General features: G+C 37.3%; 2 protein-coding genes across 7 annotated transcripts in view; one reads left to right on the forward strand and one right to left on the reverse strand.

Moving 5' to 3' along the window:
* LOC124167292 (heterogeneous nuclear ribonucleoprotein 27C-like) overlaps positions 1-13,663 on the reverse strand; it is a 34,780-nt gene extending 21,117 nt beyond the window's left edge. For 3 of the 6 annotated variants that reach the window (XM_046545227.1, XM_046545226.1, XM_046545224.1), the window contains exons 1-8: positions 13,517-13,662; positions 12,833-12,889; positions 12,296-12,336; positions 12,046-12,212; positions 11,778-11,964; positions 10,475-10,557; positions 4,343-4,444; positions 2,822-2,960 (exon numbers count right to left, since the gene is read on the reverse strand). In XM_046545227.1, the coding sequence (XP_046401183.1) occupies positions 2,822-2,960; positions 4,343-4,444; positions 10,475-10,557; positions 11,778-11,964; positions 12,046-12,212; positions 12,296-12,336; positions 12,833-12,889; positions 13,517-13,554 (814 nt within the window). In that variant the 5' untranslated portion in view covers positions 13,555-13,662. Of the gene's footprint in view, positions 1-2,821; positions 2,961-4,342; positions 4,445-10,474; positions 10,558-11,777; positions 11,965-12,045; positions 12,213-12,295; positions 12,337-12,832; positions 12,890-13,516 lie in introns of all 6 variants that reach the window. The other 3 variants (XM_046545229.1, XM_046545230.1, XM_046545228.1) reach the window with 2 other exon arrangements.
* A 110-nt stretch (positions 13,664-13,773) lies between these two features.
* LOC124167290 (chondroitin sulfate synthase 1) overlaps positions 13,774-26,120 on the forward strand; it is a 227,048-nt gene continuing 214,701 nt past the window's right edge. The window contains exon 1 of the mRNA XM_046545217.1: positions 13,774-15,087. Within this exon, the coding sequence (XP_046401173.1) occupies positions 14,441-15,087 (647 nt within the window). The 5' untranslated portion in view covers positions 13,774-14,440. The remainder of the gene's footprint in view (positions 15,088-26,120) is intronic.

Raw genomic sequence — 26,120 nt, forward strand, 5'->3', positions numbered from 1 at the left:
GTATTACGTGAAGCTGAGTCACACGGCTTGTGAGTCGAAGGTCCCGGCGCTGAATTCGCGGAAGAATGCCGACAGAGAAGCTATTCCCGGAAGAGTCAATCTACTAATGCTAAAATTTCATGGGGAAATGCTTTTATAATGCATATAAATTATAAAGAAGGAAAATTTTTCAGGACTGTTAGTCATTTTTTATTCATCACGGGCGGCATGACGGCAGTTGCGTGGTCATTTAAAAAGCACCGGAAAAATCTGAATTTCCGAATATCCCGGGTCCTGTGTGCTCCGTATTATCTATGGTATGCTATTTGGAGGTAACGAACAACTGGGGTCATTAGCGCCATGAAGTAAGGGCTGGGGGGATAGGTACCCTATGTTGGCATTAGCCAGGTTGTAATGATAAGCTCAAAAGGGACCAGGACTTAACTTCCCATCTGATGGACAGAGTGGTGCACTGGAAGTGCCCTCCACATTAGGCTCAAGTAGGGATAGGGCCATCTCTGATAAGTCTCTGCTACTGCCAGGACTTGAACCCAGGCCCACAGGGTGTAAAGCCTTTGTGATGTATTAGCAAAATTTTGCACCCTGTTAATGGGGTTAACTTGGATGACTATCCTCAGGTATCTCATTTCTTCAATCTCCAATCTTTGTGCCTGCTGGTGGTTAAACGGATATCCTGAAAACTGCTTCTAATGAGAATATTTTCGAAAATTAGCTTCTCTGCGACCATTTAGTATCACCATTCCGAAATTTCTCCTGGGTAACAGAAGTAATCTTAGTGCCAGAAATGCTGGCATTTCAACCATTTTGTTCAACCATGGGAAACACTGTTCAGGAATGCAAAGTTGTTTCTCTTAAGGTAACACGTCATCTGTGGTGTTGCTTTTGAGTAAATAAGATTATTAGGCTTCACTTTCCGAGCAATAATGAGCTAGTGTTATCCTGAAAACTATACTCCTCCTCAATACCAACTCTTGATTTTACACACTTTGATTTTACACACTTTGATTTTACACAGTGCCCATATTTCGGTCCCTCCAACTGCGTAAAATCAAAGTTTTACTGTAAATTAATAATAATTCTAAAAAAATCTTTTTTACAGTAATCGTTGTATTTTTTAAATCTTAAAAATCCCGTTCAATTAAAATGATTGATTTAAACCTTTGGTGATTCAGAAATGAAAACATGGTAGATGAACGATGTTGAAATTAGGAAAGTATTTTATTTCAACTTCATCAGTTATGCCGTGAACTAATAATTTTTAAGATGAATGATGATGCTCAAATAAAAATAATGTAATATTAATTTAGAGTTTCTAAGGCTGAAAGTCAAGGGATGAGAGAAAAAAGTTACTTTTCCCCTTAGAAAAGTCAAAAATACACCCAGAAAATGTGAAAAATTAATCATGCTCAACAAACACACAATGTAAAGAATCCATTTCCAATAACATTAGTACATGAGAATTAACTGAGTGTGCCTCATGCAAAGGCAACTAATACATCTGGCAGTTTTTGCACGGAAACTAAATTTATTGAATTTAACAACACGGAAAGTCATGAATATACTGAGCACCAAAAGCTTGAGGGTTTCATTAGAACTCAAGAAATTGCTACAAACACTCAAGTCTCAAAAAATGGCAGAGGACTACATAAGAAGAAATGTCGGTATTTTAACCCTTTCGAGACGGTGGAGTTTTCGTCTTAGCATGACTGCTGTACTGAGCCACAAGAGACTATTCTTTCCCCTGGTACAGAGCATTTTTGCAAGACATTGGTTAAGAAGGGTCTCCCAGATAATCACAAGCTCTCAGCTCCAACCTTTTTCAACCCCTTCCAGTGGGGGCTAGAGCATTATCTCGGACTCCGAGTGTAGTTGTGCTCCCTCCTCTCCGGGTTTATGACCCTACCTGCGGCATTGGTTCGCAGTCAACTTGTGGATTGCAAATATGCATTTGGCAAATGGATAATTGTTGCTTGCACGTAAATTGCAAACTTTGAATTGAATTCCTCATTTTTTTCTGAGCATTGTCAAATTTTAAACAAAGTTCTAAGGTTAATGCATTTAATGCAGCAACAATTTCCATATTGATGTTTATACAGTACTCGAGATATAAGTTAATATTTATCACAGAATTCCGTTTAAAATTGTAAATGCTGCTCAAAAGACAAAGAATTAAATGCTTAGTTTATATTTCTTGAGAAAAGAAGAAATATTTATTTCAAAACCTAACTGGGTAAACAATTGTATGACCGCTAAGAGGGGCAATATAAGACGAGGGGTCAGGGTTCCTGCTATTTCGAGGGTAAAGCCTAAACCCCACAGTGTTGGGTCCTGAAACTAAGACGTCTCACACCCCCGCCTCGGACAAAAATATAAGGCTTTCCTCTCCCGGGTCAAGAAACGTCCACACATACGTTTTTGTCTTAAGTAGAGAAAAGCTAAACTGGTTAAAGAAAGTACACAGCACTGACAAAAACCACACCATACATACAAGGAAAAATATTAATTAATAATTGCAACATCTCTTACAGTGGAAGAGTTAAGCAACGTGGTAAATGCAAGTGAACACTTTTCTAGAACTAAAAAGATGCATTATGCAGAAAGTATGAAGGCTAATAGTATCCATTTAATACTAAGATAAAGAAATATCCCAAAGAATAGATGGGATGAGAATTAAAATGAAAGAGATGGGAAAAGCATTGGAAGAGAAAAAACAACATTCATATCAACTCACAACAATTTAAAACCAACAAAGCCCCAAGGAAATAGAGGCGGCCAACTGGTATGGGATATTATTGTATTTTATGAAACTTATATTACTTACCACCATATCCCTGCTGCTGAGGAGGAGTTCCCCAGCCTTGATAACCCTGCATCATTCCTCCAGGTGGGCCCATAGGACCCATTGGACCTCCCATTGGGCCACCCATCTGTCCATTTGGTGCACCCATTGGCCCCATTCCCTGAAAACATACCATAAAATACTTTCTTTGAAAATTGTTTACACATAAGAAGAAGTTTTAATTCACGCAAGTCCATTGTGAGCAAAATGAGTGAACTGAATGCAACTTTGGAACCTACAATGCAGTTTGTCATCTGAACATAACTCATTCAATGAACTGGTTAACTAATGCTATTTCATAACAAAACAAAATTATTGTTCCTAATTATGACCCAATGAAGCTCATATTAATAGTTAAAAATGGAGCTTATTAATGATAGTGGAAATAAAAGATCCGACGAAAATTGGCAATTCGATAAAATTATACCGTCACCGATATTTTCACGTTATTTTATTGAGATATGAGAGAATGAAAGTATGTTTCCGTGCGTAAAAGATTGAGTGCATGTGCGTGTGAATGTATCTAAGAATATAGTAATTTACTGGTATTTTTTTGTGTTATTTGCTCGTAATCCTCGACACTCCTCCTACGTGTATTAACTGTGACAGTGAAACCAACAGATTCATCGATCAACGTAATATATAAAAGGCAGAAGATATAATGATTATAGGTAGGTAGACGATGCATTCTTTGAGCCCTTAGATTGCAGTATAACATAATGAATCAATTTAAGTATTCAGTGTAGTAATGTAGCATTGGGATACCATACTTTCCCGAATCCACCCTTTCGGTCAACTCTGGGAATAATATTACGCATTTTGATTGGCAATGCTCGAGATGCAACTCTCAGACTATATTAATGTTTATCGATTTTGTATCTAATAACGTAAGAATATGCGGTAGAGTTCATGAATATCGCAGTGAATTGAATGAAACTTCACCAAGAATTTACCGCACATTTCTCCGCTGAGAATTTCACCACGCCGATCGCAATCTCTGAAGCACTAACGCAAAGGTTCGACTTGCGTAAAGTTCGACTTACGCAGAGTCTGCCGGAACGCATCTCTTACGCAACTCGGGGGATGCCTGTATATACAAATCTAATTTTATGACCTTCAATTCTTAACACAAAATAAATTTTAATATAGCAAAAGACCAATAATGTAGAACATGCAGGACCATTGTTTTAAATAGTTATGCAGTTTAGAATTCCAAATTAATGATCTTACAATGCAGTCCTTTCCTTTGCAAGCATTTCCAAACATTAACGAAATGGAAAGTGAGAAATGAATATGCTAGGAACTAGATGACAGAACCATGAAGTTGATGCATTCATTCACTAAAAATGCTTTCATTACAGTATCCTTAAGACTATATCAGTCACACCAACGAAACCATAGTTCCAAATTAGAAACCAAATGACACAGAGTTGTGCGTCTTATTAGGTAAAGTTAGAGTTAATAGTTACCTAAGCAATTGCTTAACTATTGGAAGTGACTTACCCCACCCATTCCAAGTGGTGGGCCACCAGGCGGAGGGCCCCATTGATTCTGAGAACCATCCAAGAGCTTCAGATCACGAGGTTCAGCTTTCTTGATCTCAACCTTAACAAAAATCAAAAACAACAATACCTCAGAGCAGTCATGTTTCTCCTAAGCACATACAAACATAAAATACCCTACGTTCAAGATTAATCATGAGAATAAGGCTGTATGTCAATGCAGATCTTTAAAATACAAGTTCCACTAAGTTATAGTGAGCTAAATGAAGCACCATTCAATAATTTAATTTACTAGGCAGTTTAAAGCCCAACAAATGTTTCAATTCTTAATGCCTATGATTAGAGGCAAAATACCATTAAAATTCTATGACTTTAGAAAACAAATGCTAGTTTAAAGAGCTAATTATGAAACTAAACCTATAAAGGTATGAACTAGGCAAGATTATTAATTGGACCTAACTCATTGCAGCACACTTTTAAGCATCCCATAGATTCATTAACAATGACATACTATTTGGAACTGATAAGCAATTACCATGGACTACAAAAAGGCAATGAATGATTCCACTAACCAAGATAATTCATAAATTATCAATTCAGTCATGGCAAGACTCGACATTTAGTACCTGTCAACAAAGTAAACCAACACAGTATGCGTCCACTTAAGTGATCACTAAATAATCTAAATTTCAAATGCTCTCCCTAAGACTTCCAAGATATTATGACTTATCAAAACAATTGATATCCACTGAAAAATGTGTTCCCTTTATTAATCATTACATAAATAATGTTCTCGAACTTCGTATCTAAAGAGCACTCCACAAAAGATGAACTCAAGTTCAAGCCTACAACCGAACAACTAAGAGACATGAATCGGTAATGATGAATCAGCAGTGACACAAAAGATAACACGAATGAAATGGGTGGACTACCCAGCAAGTTAAAAAGAAAAAAGTTACTAATTATAATGTGCATATAAATGAAAATCCTTTTTCACTCATCCCTACAGTAAGCTAGGGAAATTGATGAGTTTGCAAGGCTAAAGAGTTATTTGAAGAGCTTTAAGGGAAGACAGTACAATAAGAATAATACCTACGATATTAAATATCACAGACATAATTTCCAAATTTCACCTCAAACAAATTACCTAGCAAGGATGAGCTATTTCAATAATCCTGGCTTGAAACAAGAAGAATAAAGAACTTGAGAGGTTGCAGGTGAGTGTATGATGATGATAATGCTCACGACTGTTGTTACTAATAGAAAGGTAATGAACATACTTGGGCTAGTGGCTAATCCACCTTCAGTAGCTGATGTATACTTAATGGCTACCTCTCTCACACAATTACAGAAGCCCATTTCAACCTAAGTGTAGACCTACGGGCATGTGCCATTCTTAAATAATGAGCACAACCACTTACAGTATGGTTGCATTGCTTCAGCATTATCAAGGCAATTATAGCTAGCAGATGATCCTGTAAATGCTAACTCAGTGATACTGTTAATATTAAGATCCCTCCTGCGAAACAGATTAATACCACTGGGACCCAATATTGTGTTAGTAAATTAATCACAATGTTAAGCTAAATAATGCCAATGGAGAGGGATAATATAAAAAACCAATGATGCTTTGATAATCTAATATAACAGACCATTAACCCCTCAACGCCGTCATGCGTACCCAGTACGCGCCCTTTAAATTTCGTATGCCGCCGTCATGCGTACCCAGTACGCTTCCTGACCTACTGTTTATAATATTTTTTCTCCGCCAGATACTGTATGTTAAATTAAAACTAATTGCTCTATCTTTTGAAGAAATGTTTTGCCTTTCCAATAAAATATTCATAGCGGTTTTATGCCTTCAAGATTTTTAAAAAATGCTTTGATAAAATTCCGTTTTAAACTAGCGCCTTGACGACTTCGGTCCAAAAACTCATCGCCTTCTTTCAGCTGTTCTATCATGAAAACTTCCGCCTATTCTGCTTGAGAGACGTCTAGAAGGGTCAGCTACTTTAGCTTGAGATACGGTATCATCTAAGCTCAATGCCATCTCTCTGTCTTCCCCTTGTTTGTCGTCACCTCGAGCCCCAAGTGTGTTTGGACCGCCTCGTTAGTCCTAAGCGTCCTAAGCGAAGGGGCCATGTGCTTCGCTCTGCATTTATTTTTTATTTTTTTTTTCTGGACAGTAATCAACGAAGATAAGATTCCATCTAAACAGTCAGCGTGTACCAGGGCCCCTTCGAGATATTTTCTCGTCTCTTGAGGGAGCTTCTAAACCACGAGCTTCAGTCCACCCGAGTCATTCATGCTGTGTGGTGTTCGTTCAGGCAGTGTGCTGAAATTCTCATCGGGTGTACTTCCTGTGTTGTATTTTTTTTATAATTGGGGATCCTACGAAATGGGAATAGTATTGAAAGGCAAGAAAGAGACTCGGAAGTCTGTTTTTGTGTTGGCTATAGTAAAATCATTGGTGGGGTGAATTTCAAGGACCTATTATTGCATTCGTACGTAATGGAAAGAAAACGCCATTACAAGTGATGTATGAAGTTATTTAGGAGACTATTGAATGAGGCAGTCCTAAATTCATATTTTGTTCACAGGAAAAACACGTATAAAAATTTGACTTATCGTTTCGCGTGCCATTGGGCGAGATAATATTTTTGAAATATCCAACGTCATACGAACTGTTTGGACTTGGCCGTCACTCATTACACAATTTAGTACCAAGACTCACAAAAATTGATTTCCTAAAGACAATTCCTGCAGCTGGGAAGAAATCAAAGTCTCAAAGGAGGTGTGCAGTTTGTGCGTAACATGGGAAATGAAGAGTTTGCGTGTACTGTTGTGAAAAATGTGCAGTGGGATTATGTTTGGATTGCTTCAAATCATGTCAGAGCAGATTTTCTAAGGTAAATCATTTGAATATTTGGATATTGACGTTTGAAACATTAGCATGTGATCACCTATATGAAATGATACGGTAATAATGGAACAAAGTCAGAGAAGTGGGCGGAGTGGTAAATTTTCAATTAGGCGAAACGGGTAATCCTATCGAAAGTATCCAATCTGTTATGAAATTTTCAACCCCAAATAACTAAATTACATCATGTAATTGTATTTTTTAAATGCATGGAATGTTAGAGATCTCGTAGCTTATTCGAAACCAAATAAAAATCCTTCAAAATTGAAAATTTATTCATTAGTTCATAAAAAGAGATACATAAAACAACAAATATTTTTTCCAATCGCTCGAAAAATTATTATATAGTAGCGCATTATAATACGCAAGTTTACAAAAATTTTCAACGATACTGATCGTATATTATGAAAGATATAAATTATTGAATGATACTATACCAAAAAGGCGAAGATTTTTAAATCTCATCCGGCCGCTGAGATGGGATTTAATTAAATGCCTGCCGCGCTTGAGGGGTTAAAACCTTTACGGCTCAACAGCAGATAACTATCTACAATAAATGCATGTCCCTGTACATTCATACCCATTTAGCTCCAAGGTAACCATCCAACAAGCATTATGAATTCAAGATGCTTAACTATGGGATACTTCCAAGTATGCAACAAACCCTTTCATAGTTTAGAAAATAAAATTATCTTCCTCAGGGTATCAGACAAGAACGATTAGCATAAGAAAACACTTTATTCTGATTCTACTGCTAAAAACAAAATTCTCAAAGAACTATAGTCCAAACAAATTACAAACAATAATTAAGAGCTTAATTTTCCCATCGATTACAGATGAAATGTTATTTTTACCAACAGACAGTAAAAGATTTCTGAAAGAATCCAATAATGGAAAGTCTTACAGTCAACAATTACAGTTACTTCTTTAATGAGGACTACCCAAACCCAACAGCCAAATAATTCCTATGTTTTGAATTAAATTGTGTAACAACATTGCTCTAATCTAAGATGGGGGCAATTACAATTCTAACCCAATTACTTATAATCTATCACCCAATTTCAAACCATTTCACTAAATAAGTAGTTGATATCATGGAAAAAACTAAGGCCACTTTCAAAAATGTAACATGGTAACTTATTTCACTAAGTTACTTATGGAACATTAAAGCCCCTATTACTTAAACAAGCCTCACTCTTACCTAACACCAAGTACCCACCCAAGTGTACATTATATGTACAAGGGAAATTAACCAATGAATCTAAAATCCTCAAATATTCCTAAAGAAATTTAATTACAATACTAACAATACCAAACAGGAAAATAAATTGCCAATTTGAACACAATTCAAATACATCCAGTCCCAGATTAATGCTCTAAATTAAATCCATAAATGAGTTGTAATTACTACGATTTGACCAAATCAATGGATTAAAAACCCACGGATACTTGCTTCTCAGCCTATACAGTGCAACACAAGTCATTACTCCTGGTTCTGATAAATGCTATGCATTGAATCCCTAAGCCACTGCCTTTGAATCTGATTTACAAATTCTCAGTTTGAAAACTAACCTTTAACTTTATTAAAAAATGAATTTACAATCAACATATTCTGCTCCATTAATAAAACAAAAACACAGCTGACTGCTGAATTGACTCCAAAAGATATTCTATCTACTTATCAAATAAAAAAATAACACACCATGGTTTTAGATTTTCATCAAAATACAACATTGATGTAGTACAACAATAAACTATTATTTTTAGTAAGAATTAAAGACAAGATGTGTGTAGGTCATAGTTGTATTTAACAGAGATTTAACCGATTGTCGACATTAGTATTGATAAGAAGAACAGCTGTAATAGCTTTCTAAACAAATGTATACACTCTACCAATTGGCCAGCTCGACCAATGAGACCTGTCAAGTGAATAAATTAGTGTTGAAAGTTACTACGACTGTTCGTTTCTTATTGTTTGATTTAAACTCAATTTATCTAACGCCAGTGAAAAAGGAACAAGTATTCATCCTGTTGAACCTGATCCAACTTTCCAGAAATTCTGCCGGTAACTTATTTAAAATCATAAAAAACTGGATGAGAGTGAATAAAGTTTTCAAAACAAGATTTCTTTTCACTAGTGAAGAGCAATAAATATATCATTGTTATATTTTTACAAAAAATGCATTACGTTATGCATATTAAAATTATTATGCGTTAAAAATGCATATTATTCCTTCAACTAACTGATAAAAAGTGTTGTGAGACAGCTGCCTACTAAATAATATTGGTGTAAAACAGTCATTTTTCATTCATACACGAGAGATTGATTTTACTTATAATGAAATGTTTTCTTCCTATTGCACCATATGTCAGGATGTAAATTCCCAAAAGTTGTACAAAAATAATTATCAACTTGTGTTGTCTTTCATGAAACTTTGAAGACTGTGAAGTGTGCAGCCATTAGCACTCAAGAATAACATGGTAAATTCAGTGCTGAAGCAAGTATTCAACTGAAACAGCATTGAATCTTTTCTGAGTTAATCAGGGAATGGGTGCAAAATAAATATACAACAAATCACAGACTGAAAATTTTCGAGTGAAGAATGACAGGTTCACATGCCACACACTTTACTGTATATAAATGACATCTAAGCAGATAGAATTAATAAGTAACTAAATTTTGAGTCAAAAAGTAAGTTTTACAGGTTACGTGAAATAAAGATACATTACTCTATAATGTCTCATTCACTTCAATCCTAAATACCAATGAGAGGCTATGATTTCATTTGGACTAGCTCAGAATTTACTAATGGGCATTCACCTATATGTAAGAATTTACTGAATGGAATGGCACCTATTAAACACAATAAAATAGCAGCTTCCTAGCAAAGATCAAGGCCAAAATAAATTTGTTGTAACATAGGACAGCACTCAGCGATGTTATGACTTTAATGCAATAACTTGCGTTATTAGGGTGTGCCACCTTGCATATGACAATTCCCGGAAATAATTTAATTCCATCATGTATTACACATTGAGACCTACATCATGATCACCATTGGCAATTCAAAATTTATTGAAAAGGAGTTTAAAAATTAAGGCCTGTTATGAGATTAAATAAATGAATGAAGAAGTGTATATGAACCTTTCCTCAATGGTGCCCTAACTTTGACTTAAGCTAAGTAATGAAAATGTGACGGCACCAAAATATACCTGTTTCCCATTTAGTTGGATGAAATGCTCTGCTACACACCTCTCCACAGACTCATCCGTCTCGAAGGATAAAAATCCAAATCCTATTTGTACAGCAATCAATAAAGAACTTCTTAACTTAGGTTTCATAACATGGGTTTACACTGCTGCCCATAAATAAGTATATTAATTAATAAATAATTTAACAAAAGGTTTTAATAATTATTTTCAGCAGCTGGCCTTTAACTCCATGGGACACTCAATCCAATTAAAATAACACCACCTTATCATAGAGCATAAAACTTCTGTGGTATGTTAAATAAGGAATACAAGTGGAGTAAACTTTAATTTACGCTAAGACTTTCAAATGTTTAAGCATGTTACATCCATACTTAAATGAATCAACTAAAGCAATTAGACTAACAATATCAATGAATTGTATGTCTATACTAACAATTTTTGAGGGGCTTGTATTATAACCGTGGGCAGGAAAAATCATCTCTGCACCCATAACTTCATAAATCTATATACTCCATTAACTAATTTAATATATGGTGAAATTATTAAACTTATTAGTGTTCCAAGGGAGCTAGGGCCAGGAGTGGCTCTAGTCAATATTTCTAAATCAAACTACAGCAACACAAGAATCATAATTTTGAGTTTTAACCCTCTATATTACAGCTTACACTAAGGCAGTAAAGCTAGTAAATAATTAATTATAACTAAATTGATCAAGGAATTTATACTAAATTTTGAGAAACAAGTCAATGGACATCAATTCAATGTTCAAAATCATTGTAGAAATGAATTTAACAAATCACAATTTGGCAGCAGTGAATGTCCCAAAGCATGAAACTTATTATGGGTAAAAACTGTGAGGTACCTAATAAAAAGACAAAACAAACACTTAAGACATATAAATAGCATACAAATATATCAGCAAAGATTGTCCAATTTTTTCAACTATCCATCAAGACAATTATGACAGAGGCAATGTTTACTTTAAAAAGTTAGAAATTACTATTTTACATTATGACATAGATATTATCTATGTTTAACATGCAGCATAAAGGTAGTTTAGTGACAATATTTCAATTAAATAGGTCTAGTGTTTCTTAATAACACGCCCCTCAAAATTACCATAAACATTAAAATGAATTTTTCGATATCTATAGTAGTGAAAACTATATGATTTTGCTAAATTCTACATGCATTAAATCCATGATTTAACCCGGTGAATATAATTATTAATTACATTAGGATACTTGGGAACTATCTTTGACAAGTGAAACATCACATTCTGCAAATTAAGACAGTCACCAACCTCTTGATTTCTTCTTCTCTTGGTCGTACATGATTACAACCTCCATCACCTTGCCATACCGCTGGAAGAAACTCCTTAAATCAGTCTCTGTGACATTAGAAGGCAAGCCCCCAAGGAATACTTTCGGCCAGTTCACATTCCGCTTCGGCCTTTGCATACTTCTAGGATTACAAGGTTTCGGGTCGATCTACACCAAAACAAAAGTAAAGTTAAGACTAATATTTAGAAAAACGCACTAAGAAATTGACTAATGTCATGAACAACTTACTGTTCGTCCGTCCAACTGGTGTGGTCCATTTTGTAAAACTATCGCGACGTTTGCTGGGTCAGAAAATGTAACAAAACCGAAGCCTCTAGACCTTCCAGTTTCACTATTTTTCATTACAACACAATCGATAACCTCCCCATATCTACTGAAATACCTTTGTAGCGTGTCTGTAATTCAATAAATAAAACGATTGTGATAATGTTCATCAAAAAATGACTATAGAATGAGAAGTTCAATCAATGAATCTCACCTTGATTTGTTTCCCAACTGAGACCTCCGACAAACAATTTTCTGAAATCAATTAAAACCAATATTACAAAGGATCACACAACTTATTCAGATTCTAATATATAGGGACCAATTAATACATACTCATTATTATTGAATGAATAAAGCCAATTTTTAACATTAGTAACATTTAACATAACAAACTTCAATTCAGTAGTATTAATAAATGCAGCATTACACAATGCCATAAAGTGAGTGAAAAAATTCACAAGAAAATTTATCACATTGCAAATATCTCACTTAACTTAATGAATGTAAAAATAGTTACACACAGAACATGCAGGGGCCAGGCTAGTTTATAATGGCATAAGGTATCAAACATAAAACAAATTTACGCATAAAAAATTGATCCCTTAGCATTGTTAACAATTAAAAGAGGCCTCATATCATTGGTTCAATTTTTCTAACCGAAAAATTGTGCTATGTTAAGGATCCTTAAATATTAGCACTACAAAATCAACTGGCTTTCAGAGACACTGAGGAGCAATCAAGTACTAACTCGTTTGAATTTGATGAGCTTTGCCTTCCAGATGAGTTGTCGTCACTTCCGACCATCCTAAACAAAAGAAGAATAAGACATTACAATACACGCATGGGGAAGGTGGTAACTACAATCCTACTACAAGGAGGTATTTCACTCACTTTTGGCACCGTCTGATGTTACATTACTCAGTGCAAAATAGACCATCAGCAGAATACAGAATTAACAGAAAATTACTTGCCAACATCAAATGCTTGAGACATCGTTCCAGCAGAACGAAGTGAACTTACTAATTTTCTTAGCCCATATGCCATCTGAGCAACATCGCCGGTGGAGATACAATTAGATCCAACAACTCTCTACATTATATTATTACTGGGAGATTGAACACAAAATTCTCAAGTTTGAACAAGCCATAAAACTCTCATGGTTATTTTAAATTACTAAGTTATAGACTATGTCGACGGGGGCATAAGTTCAACGAAGTACAAAGGCATGCTGGCGGTATTACAGAAGCTTCACTAGTACAGTCAATAATAGAAAAAAAACATTCGTCCACAAGGTATATATGTAATAAGATGGTACTTAACTACATGCAAATTAGTTGTTTTCTTGTTTACCTATGTAGGGTCATACGTGGAGCAATGCAATGGGCGTCACTTCAACTAGACTAAAGATAGTTAAAAATGTAATTTTTCTCACCCCTTTTCTTCTCCGTCGTTTTCATTTTTGACTCTCATATTCTATGAGATTAATTTACAGTCTTGGGAGATGATATACGTAAGAGTTAACCATTAACTCCGAGCACCAGAAAAACCGGCGAAGCTTGTGCTAATATGGCGTCCCAACAAGAAGAAGCAACGCCACTTCGATCTAAAACTACGAATGTCATTGACGACCCATGTGTCAAAAATAGAGTAATTATCGGCTTAATTTAGATCTTAGAGCAAATAAAATACGTTTAAATAATCATAATATTTTTAATGAGTGTTATATTTTACATATACGGTAGAAATTCCACTTACTATGCGAAAAAGTAGCTAACTTGACTCAACTTTTAGAAAATGCACGAATACACCTTCAAGAAGCCTATCGATTACAAACGGAAGTAATGGCGATGGAAGCGGTTCAAGAATTACAACAATAAAAGCCATAAATAATTTTTTTTTGATCATTACATTTCTCACGCATGGCTGGCTACAATTTGAAAACTTCAACAATGTTAATGGGAATAGCGTAATAAAAGGTCGCAACTGGTTAAGGACCGTTCTAAATTAAATATACCATATTTGTCAATGTTTTTTGGCTTGTCCATTCACCGGCAAAAGTTACTACGAACTGAATGACATGTGAATTACAATTACCATACGAAGTTGGATAGGTTTACTTTAAAAAATTAAAGAAGAAAGTAAAACCGTTCTTTATTTGTTCAACAATATTAAACTACATAAATGTTACTAAAACAACCCTATGGGTCGTATCGTCATACGATGGTGGTAGGTTGAGGTGGAATCATACAGCAGGTGTTGAGGCCTCCGACCCCACCCTTCGCCTCGTCTCACTAGAACTCCCAGCTCCAGAGGAGAACCGAGAGAACCCCACAGTTGCGTCTCGCTATCTCATGCGATGGTTGGGGAAGGAGAAGAGCTGGAGGAGGATCCGTTCTCCTCGCTGCGCCTCGGCAACCGGGGAGGAGCACCCCAGGTCAACGGATTCCTCAATGTTCACTTGTGCAACCATTCCACCGACCTCACGAGCATTCCACCGAGGCTCGGGCGGGCGCCCAAGATGCGCCGGCGACAAGTCAACCCTCCTCGGGGTCTATGGCTGGGCTGCTTCGGCACCGCAATAGGTCTTGTGTTGGGTCTGATCATGGCATCAGGACTTCGTGCCATGGTACTGAAAGCCAGTGGTCATGAGAAGGCGGGCGTTGGGCTCTGTGAGTCCACTTCTATTTCGGACGAGGAGGATCCATTAAGCATTATCGGTTTAGCAGGTGTGAACCCGGAAAGTGTTGGAAACAACCGCTCATTGATATTCGTGGGTGTAATGACAGCTCAGAAATATTTGGATACGAGAGCACTTGCCGTCTACGAGACCTGGGGGAAGGAGTTGCCCGGAAAGATCGCATTTTTCTCCTCGTCGGAGTCCAAGACATCATCTGAAATCCCTTTAGTCCGTCTGAAAGGAGTCGATGATCGTTACCCACCGCAGAAGAAATCTTTCCTGATGCTGGAATACATGTGGAAGCACTATGGACAACATTTTGAATGGTTAGTCCCTTTTTTACTTTTCGAATGACGAGATATTTCGAAGTCTTACTATCCACTCATAATTTACTTTAATCAACGAAAAATTTTCATTGCCTTGCCTTACAGTCACGTCCGTGTATTTCTATGAATATGACTGTAATAATCTGTCAACATTGGAAAAATCATAAATGCTAATTTTCTGTCGGTGACCTCTTATTTCTATTGAGGCAGTTAAAAATAGTTCAGAATTAAAAGAAAATACGAAGAAAAAGTTCATTAAGCACTCATATACGCCGATTATTATACACATTATAGATGACCAAAACTTTCACATTTCAAAATCGCCATTGAAGCGAAAGGGGGCAGTAACCTTCCGAAGTAAACAAGTTATTAAATTGATGACTAGCTCATACACATCCGCGGAGAAAACTTTCAACGGACGAAAAAATATATCCCGCATGACAGACACGCACAGTATCACGAGAATACCAAAATTGTCTGCTTCCCCAAAAACATCCCCGTGAAATAAGAATTCGCTCAACTTGGAATTCGCTGAAATTTAAAAAGCCAGGTGGCGGCAGATTTAAACCTCGATGACGGAGATATCAACAGGTCCCACTGTATGAGTAGAGGCTGTCGTCCATGTCTCCACCAAAAAGTTACAAACATCGATATTCGCAAATTTAAGCGACGATTTGTTTGTCACCGGGAAAACAGTTGATTCACGTAGCATGGTTTTGGATACTCGATTCTCTGTCCCGAAATAAAAGGCGAAATACGAGCCATCGATATCTTCCATACTTAAAAGATAACTAGCTAAGCAACATAAACATTCACGAACAGAATTACATAAGATCTCCCAGTACATGGAGAAAATTTTCTATCCTCTCACATCTATTGTTAAAATAGCATATTTTAATATTGATATAATTTACTCATGGCCAAACATTGCGGACCTGATCCCATAGTTGTCAATGAAATTCTTAGACAGAGTAATACATATAATTTTTCATCCGCATTGGTCATTACCATAAAACAAGCCTTCAGTTGTATGCATTTTCATTTACATGGTGAGTTGCCGTGAGCAGGGGCGTTTATAATTATGGTGGTGTTCGGGGTTTGGGGGGGGGGGCTTTTCCCCCCGATTAAAATAAAGAAAACTTAATCGCTTTAGTGTCATTAAGTTCAATACGTAATGCATGAGGGCATAGCCGCGGCATGCAGTGGTACTCCGTCTTATACAATATTATTCCGACAAATTCAAATACATAATTTACCATGGGGTGGATATATTTGATGGGGGCAAAACGACGCGGACCTTTTTTCACCGAAATGATTAACTATATACATCATTTCTTGTTAGTAACCCAGATAACTGCTGTAAAATTGGTTATAAAACTCATGGCTGCTACTTGTCTTTTGATTCAATTTTCTAGGAAATAGGAAGTTGGAGGGGAATGACAACGAGGGTGAATCTTCGCCGAATTTCCTTCGTTTGAAAGTTGACGAGTTGCGTTTAGCCCTCACAAGAATTCGCAATTTGCATCGCTTTGGTCGCGTATTACCCTCGCGCGACCGCGCATTTTTCGTGGCGTAAATTTAATTGAAATGTCCCGTAGATCCTTGTCAACACTTGCTTTTACGTCAATTGTGAAAATATTACCGCTGTATCATTACGAAGGTATTTTTTCATTTCGAGACACGAGTAAATGTTTTAAAGGATTTTTCATGAAAAAAATGCCTTAAAAATGTCAAATAATAACATACTTTAGAAATAAGTTACAAGTCACGAAATCGAAAAAAAAATTACGTGCGGTCGAGCGGGAGGGATGCACGCATTATACATTTCATCACAATAAGTGTAGGCCTTATAACTAGTGTGATGAATACGATGAAGTGCATGCTCGGGCTAATTTGGCTAAAAATCGTCATTCCGAGGCAATTTTTATTTCCATCTTAATTTCAGCTTAAGATTCAAAATTTTTCACACAAAAAATTCACAGGACCTGAAGTTACATAGACCGTGGACCCTCAGTTTCTGGGCCAGCACCCGGACCAATGCACTACCCTTTTGATGTTTCTTTCGCGCGTTTTTAATTAATCTTGTCTTGGTAAATTTGCAAGAAAATCACCATAAACGAAATACAAAAATTATGTCCTCATTCCATTTCGACTTTGATTTCCGTCATCTATGATATTTCATTTATACATATTTTTTGGGCAAGCCAGATTAAAGCAGACCCAAGCGAAATCGAGAGTCTCCGATATTGCCGTATGTTGTCGAAGGGCGATGTCATAATATTGCGTTGTGTATGAGTTTTTGCTAATTAAGGCCCTGGAATTGACATTTCCGCCACTGCCACATTTATCTACTCTGGTCTGAGAATAGAAGAAAACTTTTCATTGCCGAGTTTTGCTAAGTTTAGTTAAACATGTATCTGATATAGTTATCTGAGCAGGCGTCTCGACTACATAAGGCATTCGAGCCGTTATATTCAAGAAGTCTGTACCTTCCAAGAAATTTAGGTAAGGGTAAAGATTAAAGAGAAAGATAAAATAATAATTTTCCAGTAAATTTAATTTTAAGTAGAATTAAAAACCTGTATTTAGGAATTGCAAAAGTTACTAAATTTAGATTTGAATCCATGCCTTTGGGATTTATAGAGTGTACCCAACTTAAATATCAAATAATCCAATCTCCCCCACTGACAATGAAGGGTGGTTATGACACCACAGTTTGACGACCGGTTGACTTAAATAATAATTTCTTATCCTGATATTAGCGGCATATATACCTCATATAAGAATATGGGCCTGCAACTGGAAGCTCAGTCAGACAATCGATTGACCAGCGACTGTGCAATTAAAAAAAAGCAATTCGATTCCTTCTGCTATGACCCATGCCAACATGCTGGTTACGTCACGTCTTAGAAGAGATAGGATAACCAATGACTTGGTTAACGTGGGCTGCGGTGTGGTGACTATGTGGTTTTCCGGAGGAGTCGAATGAAAAAATTAACGCCCATTAGCAATATGCGAGAGGATGTGCGCCGGAGACAAACGTAATTGCGAAGACGACGAACTTGAGGAACGGTTTCGATGTGACCGTGACATTACACGCACATAAATTGACCCAATTTCCCATTGGCACTACGCAAGTAAACGAATCATCTCCCTCTTACACTGGACTAAAAATGTTATTTAATTCGATAAAATTTAGGGCTGGAACAAGGAGTTTGGCCAGGGGGGATAGAGATCAGTTAGCCGCCCCCTCCCCTAACCCCCCCTAGCTCCCACCCTTCCCCTGCCTAACCGCTAAAATATAATACATCAGTCAGCTATTTTTTGAGATGTGGTAGTGAAAATAACACGCCGTATGTTTGCTGTTAAGAATTTTTATCAATATGATTGTTTAATAAAGTATAATTTAACAATTAATTTTAAATGATGTAATTAGAAAAGTTGAATAACTTTTTTGTACTTTTTAAATAAATTAATAACATTGTTAAATTATGCCCACCCTGAAATTCATTGCCCGGGGCACCTGCTCCCCCTGCCCCGCTCTAGTTATGGGCCTGGTAAAATCTCTTTATCTCAAGACAATGAAGCCACTTTTTAACTATTTTATGGCAATCGTGATAGCTTTGTGGGCATGAATCCCACGGCGAGAGAATAAGTTTGATACTTCTGATATGATTTTCAAGCGTAAAAAATGCATGAAGTTTACTGAAATCTGCATTGATAAGTAACATTGTCGCTTGTCATGTGCATAGGGACGAAGATGCTGACACCAGAGGAGGAAATCTGGAATAAAGAGCCGGCCTCGCATCCCGGTCAAATCAAATGATAAAAAAAAACATTCTATGATGATTTCATTCATGTGTTTTACATTTATCACTGATTTAACCCGCGATATCATAAATTTCGTTATACTTATGAAAATACAAATTTGAATGCATTAGTAGCAAACTCTAAAGCTACTGAACTAAACTTCCTTTTCGAAAAAAATATGAGTACCTATAAAGAAAAATAATTATTACGACAGTGTAAATTTCGCTTTTTATCGCATATTTATAGTTCCATTTTTCAGCACACGCCAGGGACTTAATGAGTTTTCGGTACTTTGTTTGGGCACCACCACACATGGAGCCTATATATTTTTCAGTGGATCCATTTTTTGTTTCCCTAGTACAAAAGTAGATATTGCGTTATAAAAAGTAAAAAAAAATCAGCGTTTTAGTGACATGCATTCAGAAGACCAGAATGTGAAAACTTATGGAGTATTTTTCACCAAAATATAATTTTTGCACAAACTAGTGGCGTAACTAGGAATATGCTTTGGGGATGGGGTGGCTTCAGGGGGCGACACTCCCCCAGGCAAGGGGTGGTCTGGGAAAATTTTTGAAAAATGGCTTGCCTGGAAATACATTTTACATAATTTTGGCTGTTAAAATTTAACTCTAAGCAGGTGCAGTTATTATAAATCAAAACTGCACAATAGTTTTAAAAAATTGTCTCTCTGAGGCTTTGGGGGGGGGGATCTCTCCCCTCATCCCCCCATAGTTACGCCACTGGCACCAACAATAATTTGTACAATGAATCAAGCAAGTAAAAATAACTGTAAAGAAGTAAAAAATGTTTCAAACAACTCTACATAGATACCGTGCTAAGGACACGAACATACTACCATGCAAATAAAACTAGTTAGTAATAGAAAAACGAAAAGTTATCGTAATAAGTGATACATGCATGAGTCATAGCAAGTCCAGAAATGCATGCAGATAGCCAGGAATTACAATAAGTACTTTCTAATACGTGCATGTAGAGCCTACTTTCGTAAGCCCGAGTCAAGCTATCGTAGAGCTGAATAAATTCAATTTTCCGGGGAGAAAATCGCAGCATGACCCACGTGCTTTCATGAATATTCCCCTCCAATTCCGCATCCGGTTCGTATACCATCCCCTTCAATTTCTACCACCTCAATGGCCAGTCGCCAAAAATGCCCATAGCCGTAAAGCCGTGAAGGTATTACGAGGATACTTAACTTTGATTCCAGTTACTACTGCATTCGGGAAATGGTCATAGTCGGTTTCCATGCGAATCGCTATTTTCAAGGTTGTATACAGGGTGTTGCAGGAGGAATCTGCAATACTTCTTTCTGGAGGTGGTAGGGGAGACAGGCTTAAGCCTATTTTGTCCATAAACATACGATCGTAAGTCCTTAATTACTGACCTATGGCAACGTAAACATTTTTGGGATGCGCTTTGCAGTTACCATGGAAACGGTTTTTCTTGGGTATCCAGCCGTTTCGGCATTACATTTAATGCTCTGGATTTTTAAGGACACAAAATAAGTTCTAATTTAAAAAAGGTGAGATTGAGGAATCGTATGGTTGCTCAAAGTTCTCATTTAATTGAGCTGAAATATTAATTAAGTTAGTAATTAAATTGATGAAGTATAAAATTAATTAAGTTTTCAGACAATTACAATTGCAAATTTTCGTCCAACCATAATTATTTATTGTCTTTAGAAATCAAGAGAATTAAATAAAATGTCCAAATGGCTGGATATCCAAGAAAACCGTTTTCATGGTAATGAGGTAGTTTCCTTCATCAAAGAGAACGAAAGGCATTGATTGCGATTCGTTACTCACCATTAGTGCATTCATAGCATAAAAATTATTTGACTTTAGAAATCCCAGTTTAGACGAATAGCAACGGTCAATTTTAACCTGATTTGAAAAAGGCCAGATTGGCGCCCATGCGATGCCACTCCACGTGACGTCACAGGGACCCAGATGCTATGCGGGTAGATAGGAGTTTTACATCGTCTGACATGAGATTTCCAATGCACGCATGAGGCACAGAGCTCAGGGAAAAATTTCTTAATAATCACCTATTAAAACTGCCTAAGGTCGGAAAGTTTCCTTCTTTTGATAGGGTATTAATAATGCTTATTTAAGCTAAGCGCTACCTGCTACCAGCCTGCATCGTAGCGGCGCTCACAGCCTCCCACCAAGGTGACCTCAGACGACGGCAGCCGGAACCAGGATGACGTCACACGTGCTTTTCCGAGCATTCATACTTAGCCGTCGCGCTTACGCGCGCTTGAAATTTTTCACTTTTCATTTAATCGCAAAAAATAGATATCGTCATTTAAAAATCTAAAATCGTGAAAAACGTACTCCAGGAGTATTAATCTTTCGATTTAGGCAATAAAAAATGATGAAACCACCCTATTGCCAATTGCATCCAAAAAATTTTTCCTTTGCCATAGCTCAGTGACCAAGGTGTTGTGACCCGGAGTTTGTGGATATTAAATGCTTAAAAATGTCTCTCCTGACACCACTTGAAGTGTTGAGATTCCTCCGGAAACACCCGGTATAGTCGCTCAGGAAGCGTGTTTATATGCGTGGCTATATACTCTCATAGAGGTTCAAGACCACGTAACCGTACCTCCCCCTACGCGCCACAAACCATGAATGAGGATGAAAGAGCCGTGAAACCAGTTTTAAATTTCCATTGAGGAGTTTATGCAGTCGAGTTGCTGCTACCCCTCCATATTCATTTCACTCTCACAAAATGATTCCAGGGGTTGAGAAATTGGGGTGCATATTCCAAAGAATAAAAGTGCCTCCAATCATAACAGCGAAGAAATGCGAGAAGATTTCTGGCTTATTAGAAAGTCTCCGAATATTTATCAGATAGAAATTACTGAATCCAATAGCTGAGTTCCTACGCCCAAGGTGTCCACTGAATTACGCATTCGTAATATCATTATTTATATCCAAATAATTCACACAAGTCCTAAGAGTTGCAAATAAAACACCAAGCCATGGAGGTCTCAGATTGGCCAACAAACACAAGCGCCAAAACGAACAATGGACACAATTTCTACGATGATGTACAAGAGAAACTTTCATATCAATAATTAGTCCAGTTTAAACCCAAAATAATACTTAATTTCTGAGCGTTTATTAAATTGTTCATACTAATTATAATAGATCATGGTATTGCTGGTTTCAGAAGCTACGTAATGTTCAAACTATCCATAAGAGTGAAAAAATTCAATCCAATGAAGAGGATGTAGGTGAGGGGTATTTTGACATTGGTCATTAGAGAGGGAACATAAATTGGAGATAATACAATTAGACAAAGTCAAACGAAAATCGCACACCGTCAGATTTACATTATCACCGAGTCCGAAAGGAAAGAATAGCTATTAATACCAATTTAATTGTCCGTGCTAGTCCATTTCACTGTTCTTCAATCAGTCGGAAAGTTTTCCATAAAAAAAGCGTAACAACAGAAATTGCCTCGTCCAGCAAGGTGTGCCGAGAAATGACCTTCTTGATCAAATATGCTTTTTTCGGATAAGTCGCGGGATGATATCAAGGTCTCAGATGCGAAATATTTTTTTTAAGTCGAATAACATTAACCGGGCCCAAGTTAAAATTCTGTGGCAATTCAGGAAATCGAACAACCAGCCTTGTGATGCGTTCACCATTTTAGATCGCAAAGGAATATACGCACCTAAAATAAAATTTTAAGTACTGAAAGCGGGCTGATTGTTGCCTCGATTCTACTTTAATTCACGGTAGCAGATGGAGTGATTCTAATAACGTTGTTTGTTAGCGGTGTTTTTTTTCTCATCTCCATGGTAACCCTCTATGTAAACCAAACCAGGATTTCAAAATGTGTGATTGTGGGCCGGTTGGTTGTCTTCCCAAAAGAAAGCCAACAACCAACGCGTCTCTCAGACCTTGATTCTGCTATTCAAACAAGACGTGGGCGTCTCCATGACCAAAAAGACGAATCCATGCATATCAAGCGACTGAGCTGAGGTTCTTGGCGAATTCAAGGAGTGCGTGGAAGTCCTATGAAATTTTATTTACTTTTTTACCTAGTGAGTGACCTTATCTCACATGAAACAGAAAAATAACAGTCGAAACTTAAATCCCTAACGGGAGAGTACGTTATGGTTTACTATGAAACGCACAAACCCCGGTTACGGAAGTTTGCTATTCCTAAAGTTAACCAATATGCCATTTCCTTATTCTATTAAGTCCTGAAATCTAGATCAGGGTGTTATATACCAGTTTGGAATCGAAGCTTTACTTTCATTTTGGAAGGTGAAAATAAATGGGATTGCAGGATATGCTAGACTAGTTGCAGGAATTCTTCTGGGGTTCTCTACCAAGTCATGTTTTCAAATGCCGAGGTTTCGGTTCGTGAATCGAGCATCGAGACATCTGTTGTCTCGGGGTGGTTTTCAAGGATGGCAATTAATTAATAACTTGAACCTTAAAAACACATTTATTCTCTGTAGGCAAATTCAGAAACTGAAACTTATATTTAAAAATCAACAAACAACAATGCACATGGTAACTCAAAAAAATAAACATTGAAATTGCATTCAAATATATTCCAACAACATCTGCTAAGGAAAACCTGATGCGTTGGACAACCCAGGGAGAATTCTTGCAAGTTTGCGAAGGACTTCCACTATTAAAAAAAGTTTCCTTTATCCACAATATTTCTCTCCATTGAAAATTGAATATTGTTTGCTATAATTTTAATAAAACCAGGCGATATTTTGCACAAAAATGACGTAGCTATAAAAATTAAAGGGCGCCATTGAAGATTATCTTGCGCCATGTCATTGTAACCCTTATGTGTCAATAAAAAATAATAATATTTGACTTTATTTAACTCATTACATAATTCATAGAATATTTTAAGCAACAGCTATAACAGAATGAAATTAGGCACCTCATAACAGGACTCTTTTGGTGGGGTTGCCATGGGATACCTATAGCAGCATAGACAAACAAAAATTACTAAGCATCAAGACAAGCTTATGCACAGAAAAGTGTCCATTATTGAAAACATTTCAAAAATACCAAAATATAAATATTTATATCAAATAAATTCTGCCTAAATACGAGCACAATGATAAAAAATATAAATATTACAGCGAAAACAATTAAGGATACTTAATGGTTTATGAAAGAGAGCCCAAGATAAGAGTTTTAAAAACACTTTCAATATTCAATGTCGAAGGAGAGTGGGAAATGAAATGTAGGATTCTAGGTAGTGTCACTCGCCACACATTGAGTCAACCCTATGGTTGGTTTGACTAGGTGAGGGTAGAGTTCACCGCATGCTAAGCTTCAAGCTTGTGAATGATAAATAGTAAGGGTAGGTGGCAATTTTCTATCCCTGGACCTCCTCGCAGTTCGTGTATTTTTGTCAGGGAGTGTCGTAAGGCTTTGTCAGGGATTTGAACTTGGAACCCATCCGTCAGAAACCAAGCTGTTTACTCACAAAGGTGCCACACTCCCGCGAATTTAAATGAATTGTATTAATAAAATAAACCATCGCGTTTCTTTCAGTAGATTGTTTGGTGCTAGTGCGCTTCCGAGAGACCACTTTTCCGTCTTGATATCCCGTTAGCTCCTTCCACAGTCAATCTATGACGTCTTCCTGCGCCTACCATGGTGAAGAGGGCAACGTATCCATCTCCTCTTTCTCCATCCAAGTCTTCTCCTTCCGCAAAACCTTGCCCTCCCGTTTTCCTTCTCCACGGACGACTTATAACGGTCCTAACCTGTACATTAACATTGACCTTCGAAGGGACTTACTTTCCTGCCAGAGGTTTTTTTTCTAATATATTTTTCTCGGATTCCATGGCTGACGCAACGCGTCACCTCGACCGTTTTCAGTCGTGACACTCTAACCTTGCTCTCGCTGGAAAAAACACCCCGAGGAATATTGTTTCGGTGACGACTACCTGGTGCGAATGAGTTCAACCGGCGAGGAATCAGTCGAGTCGCAAGCGTGCTTCACGTGACCAAATACCGCGTCGAAGTCCATCTCGGGCCGGCGGATCAAGTTTCCTTCGATACGGACTACATCACGACAACTAGATGTGTAACGTCATCGTGCCTTGTCCAACTCCATTTTTATTTATTTTATTTAACCTTATCTATTTAACTTCGCTACGTAAGAATTTAAAGAAAAGGTTAGTGAAGAGTTTGATCTGGAGTGTAGCGCTTTACGGTGCAGAAACGTGGACACTTAGGAAGGAGGACGAGAGAAGACTGGAGGCATTCGAGATGTGGGTGTGGTGAGGAATGGAGAAGGTGAAGTGGACGGAGAGGAGGAGGAACGGTGAAGTGCTGGACATGGTGGGTGAGGAGAGGCAGCTTTTAGGTGAGATACGGAGGAGACAGAAGGTATGGATGGATGGAGCGAGTACCTACTTAGCGGGGAGGGGATGTTGAAAACAGCGTTGGAGGGTAGAATGTTAGGTAAACTAGGGAGAGGAAGGAAAAGAATAGTATTTTTAGATAGAAGGAAAGGGAGTAGGTCTTATTGTGAATTAAAGAGGGAACTGGGAAGTGCATGATGGAAGGGGAGGTTCCCGGAATTCTTCTCAAGTACTCCATGGAAACCAACTTTAATCGTTAATAATAATTTGATTTCGTTCGTTTTTTTTTCGTTCGGATTGTATTAATTTATGTGTTAACTAGCAGGCCACCCGTCGTTGCTCGGGAAGGATAGTACCCAGAGAAGTTGGAAACTTTGAACTTGGAATTATTGATCACATAGCAGGATTTTTAAGCAAAGGAAATGATGGTATACATATGTAACAGCAAACAATGGAAAAAATTATTTCCGTATGATGCGCACGGGATCAGCTTATACGCCATCCCACAAAATCGATCGTTATGTGTACCGCATATCCCAGCAAAAATATTTGCACCAATAGGATTAATAGTTAAGCGTAGAATCCTTTGAGTTATATTTTCCCTTTGAGCGTGTCAAGAGGTGTCCCTACCCGGCAGGATATCCAACCACAGAAGTTGTATGACGTGACGTAAGAAACGGTAATGAGAACTCGACGCAAAGGACGCCTCGGACACAACCAGAAGTAGCATTACGGCTTTGGGGAGCATGAGAAGCACCTACGTACTAACCTTGGTTGCAATCCATACAGCCGTATGGAAATACATAGCGGACAGACAAACAGACATCCTCCTTTATACACA

The sequence above is a fragment of the Ischnura elegans genome, chromosome 10, assembly GCF_921293095.1.
Source record: "Ischnura elegans chromosome 10, ioIscEleg1.1, whole genome shotgun sequence".
NCBI lineage: Eukaryota > Metazoa > Arthropoda > Insecta > Odonata > Coenagrionidae > Ischnura > Ischnura elegans.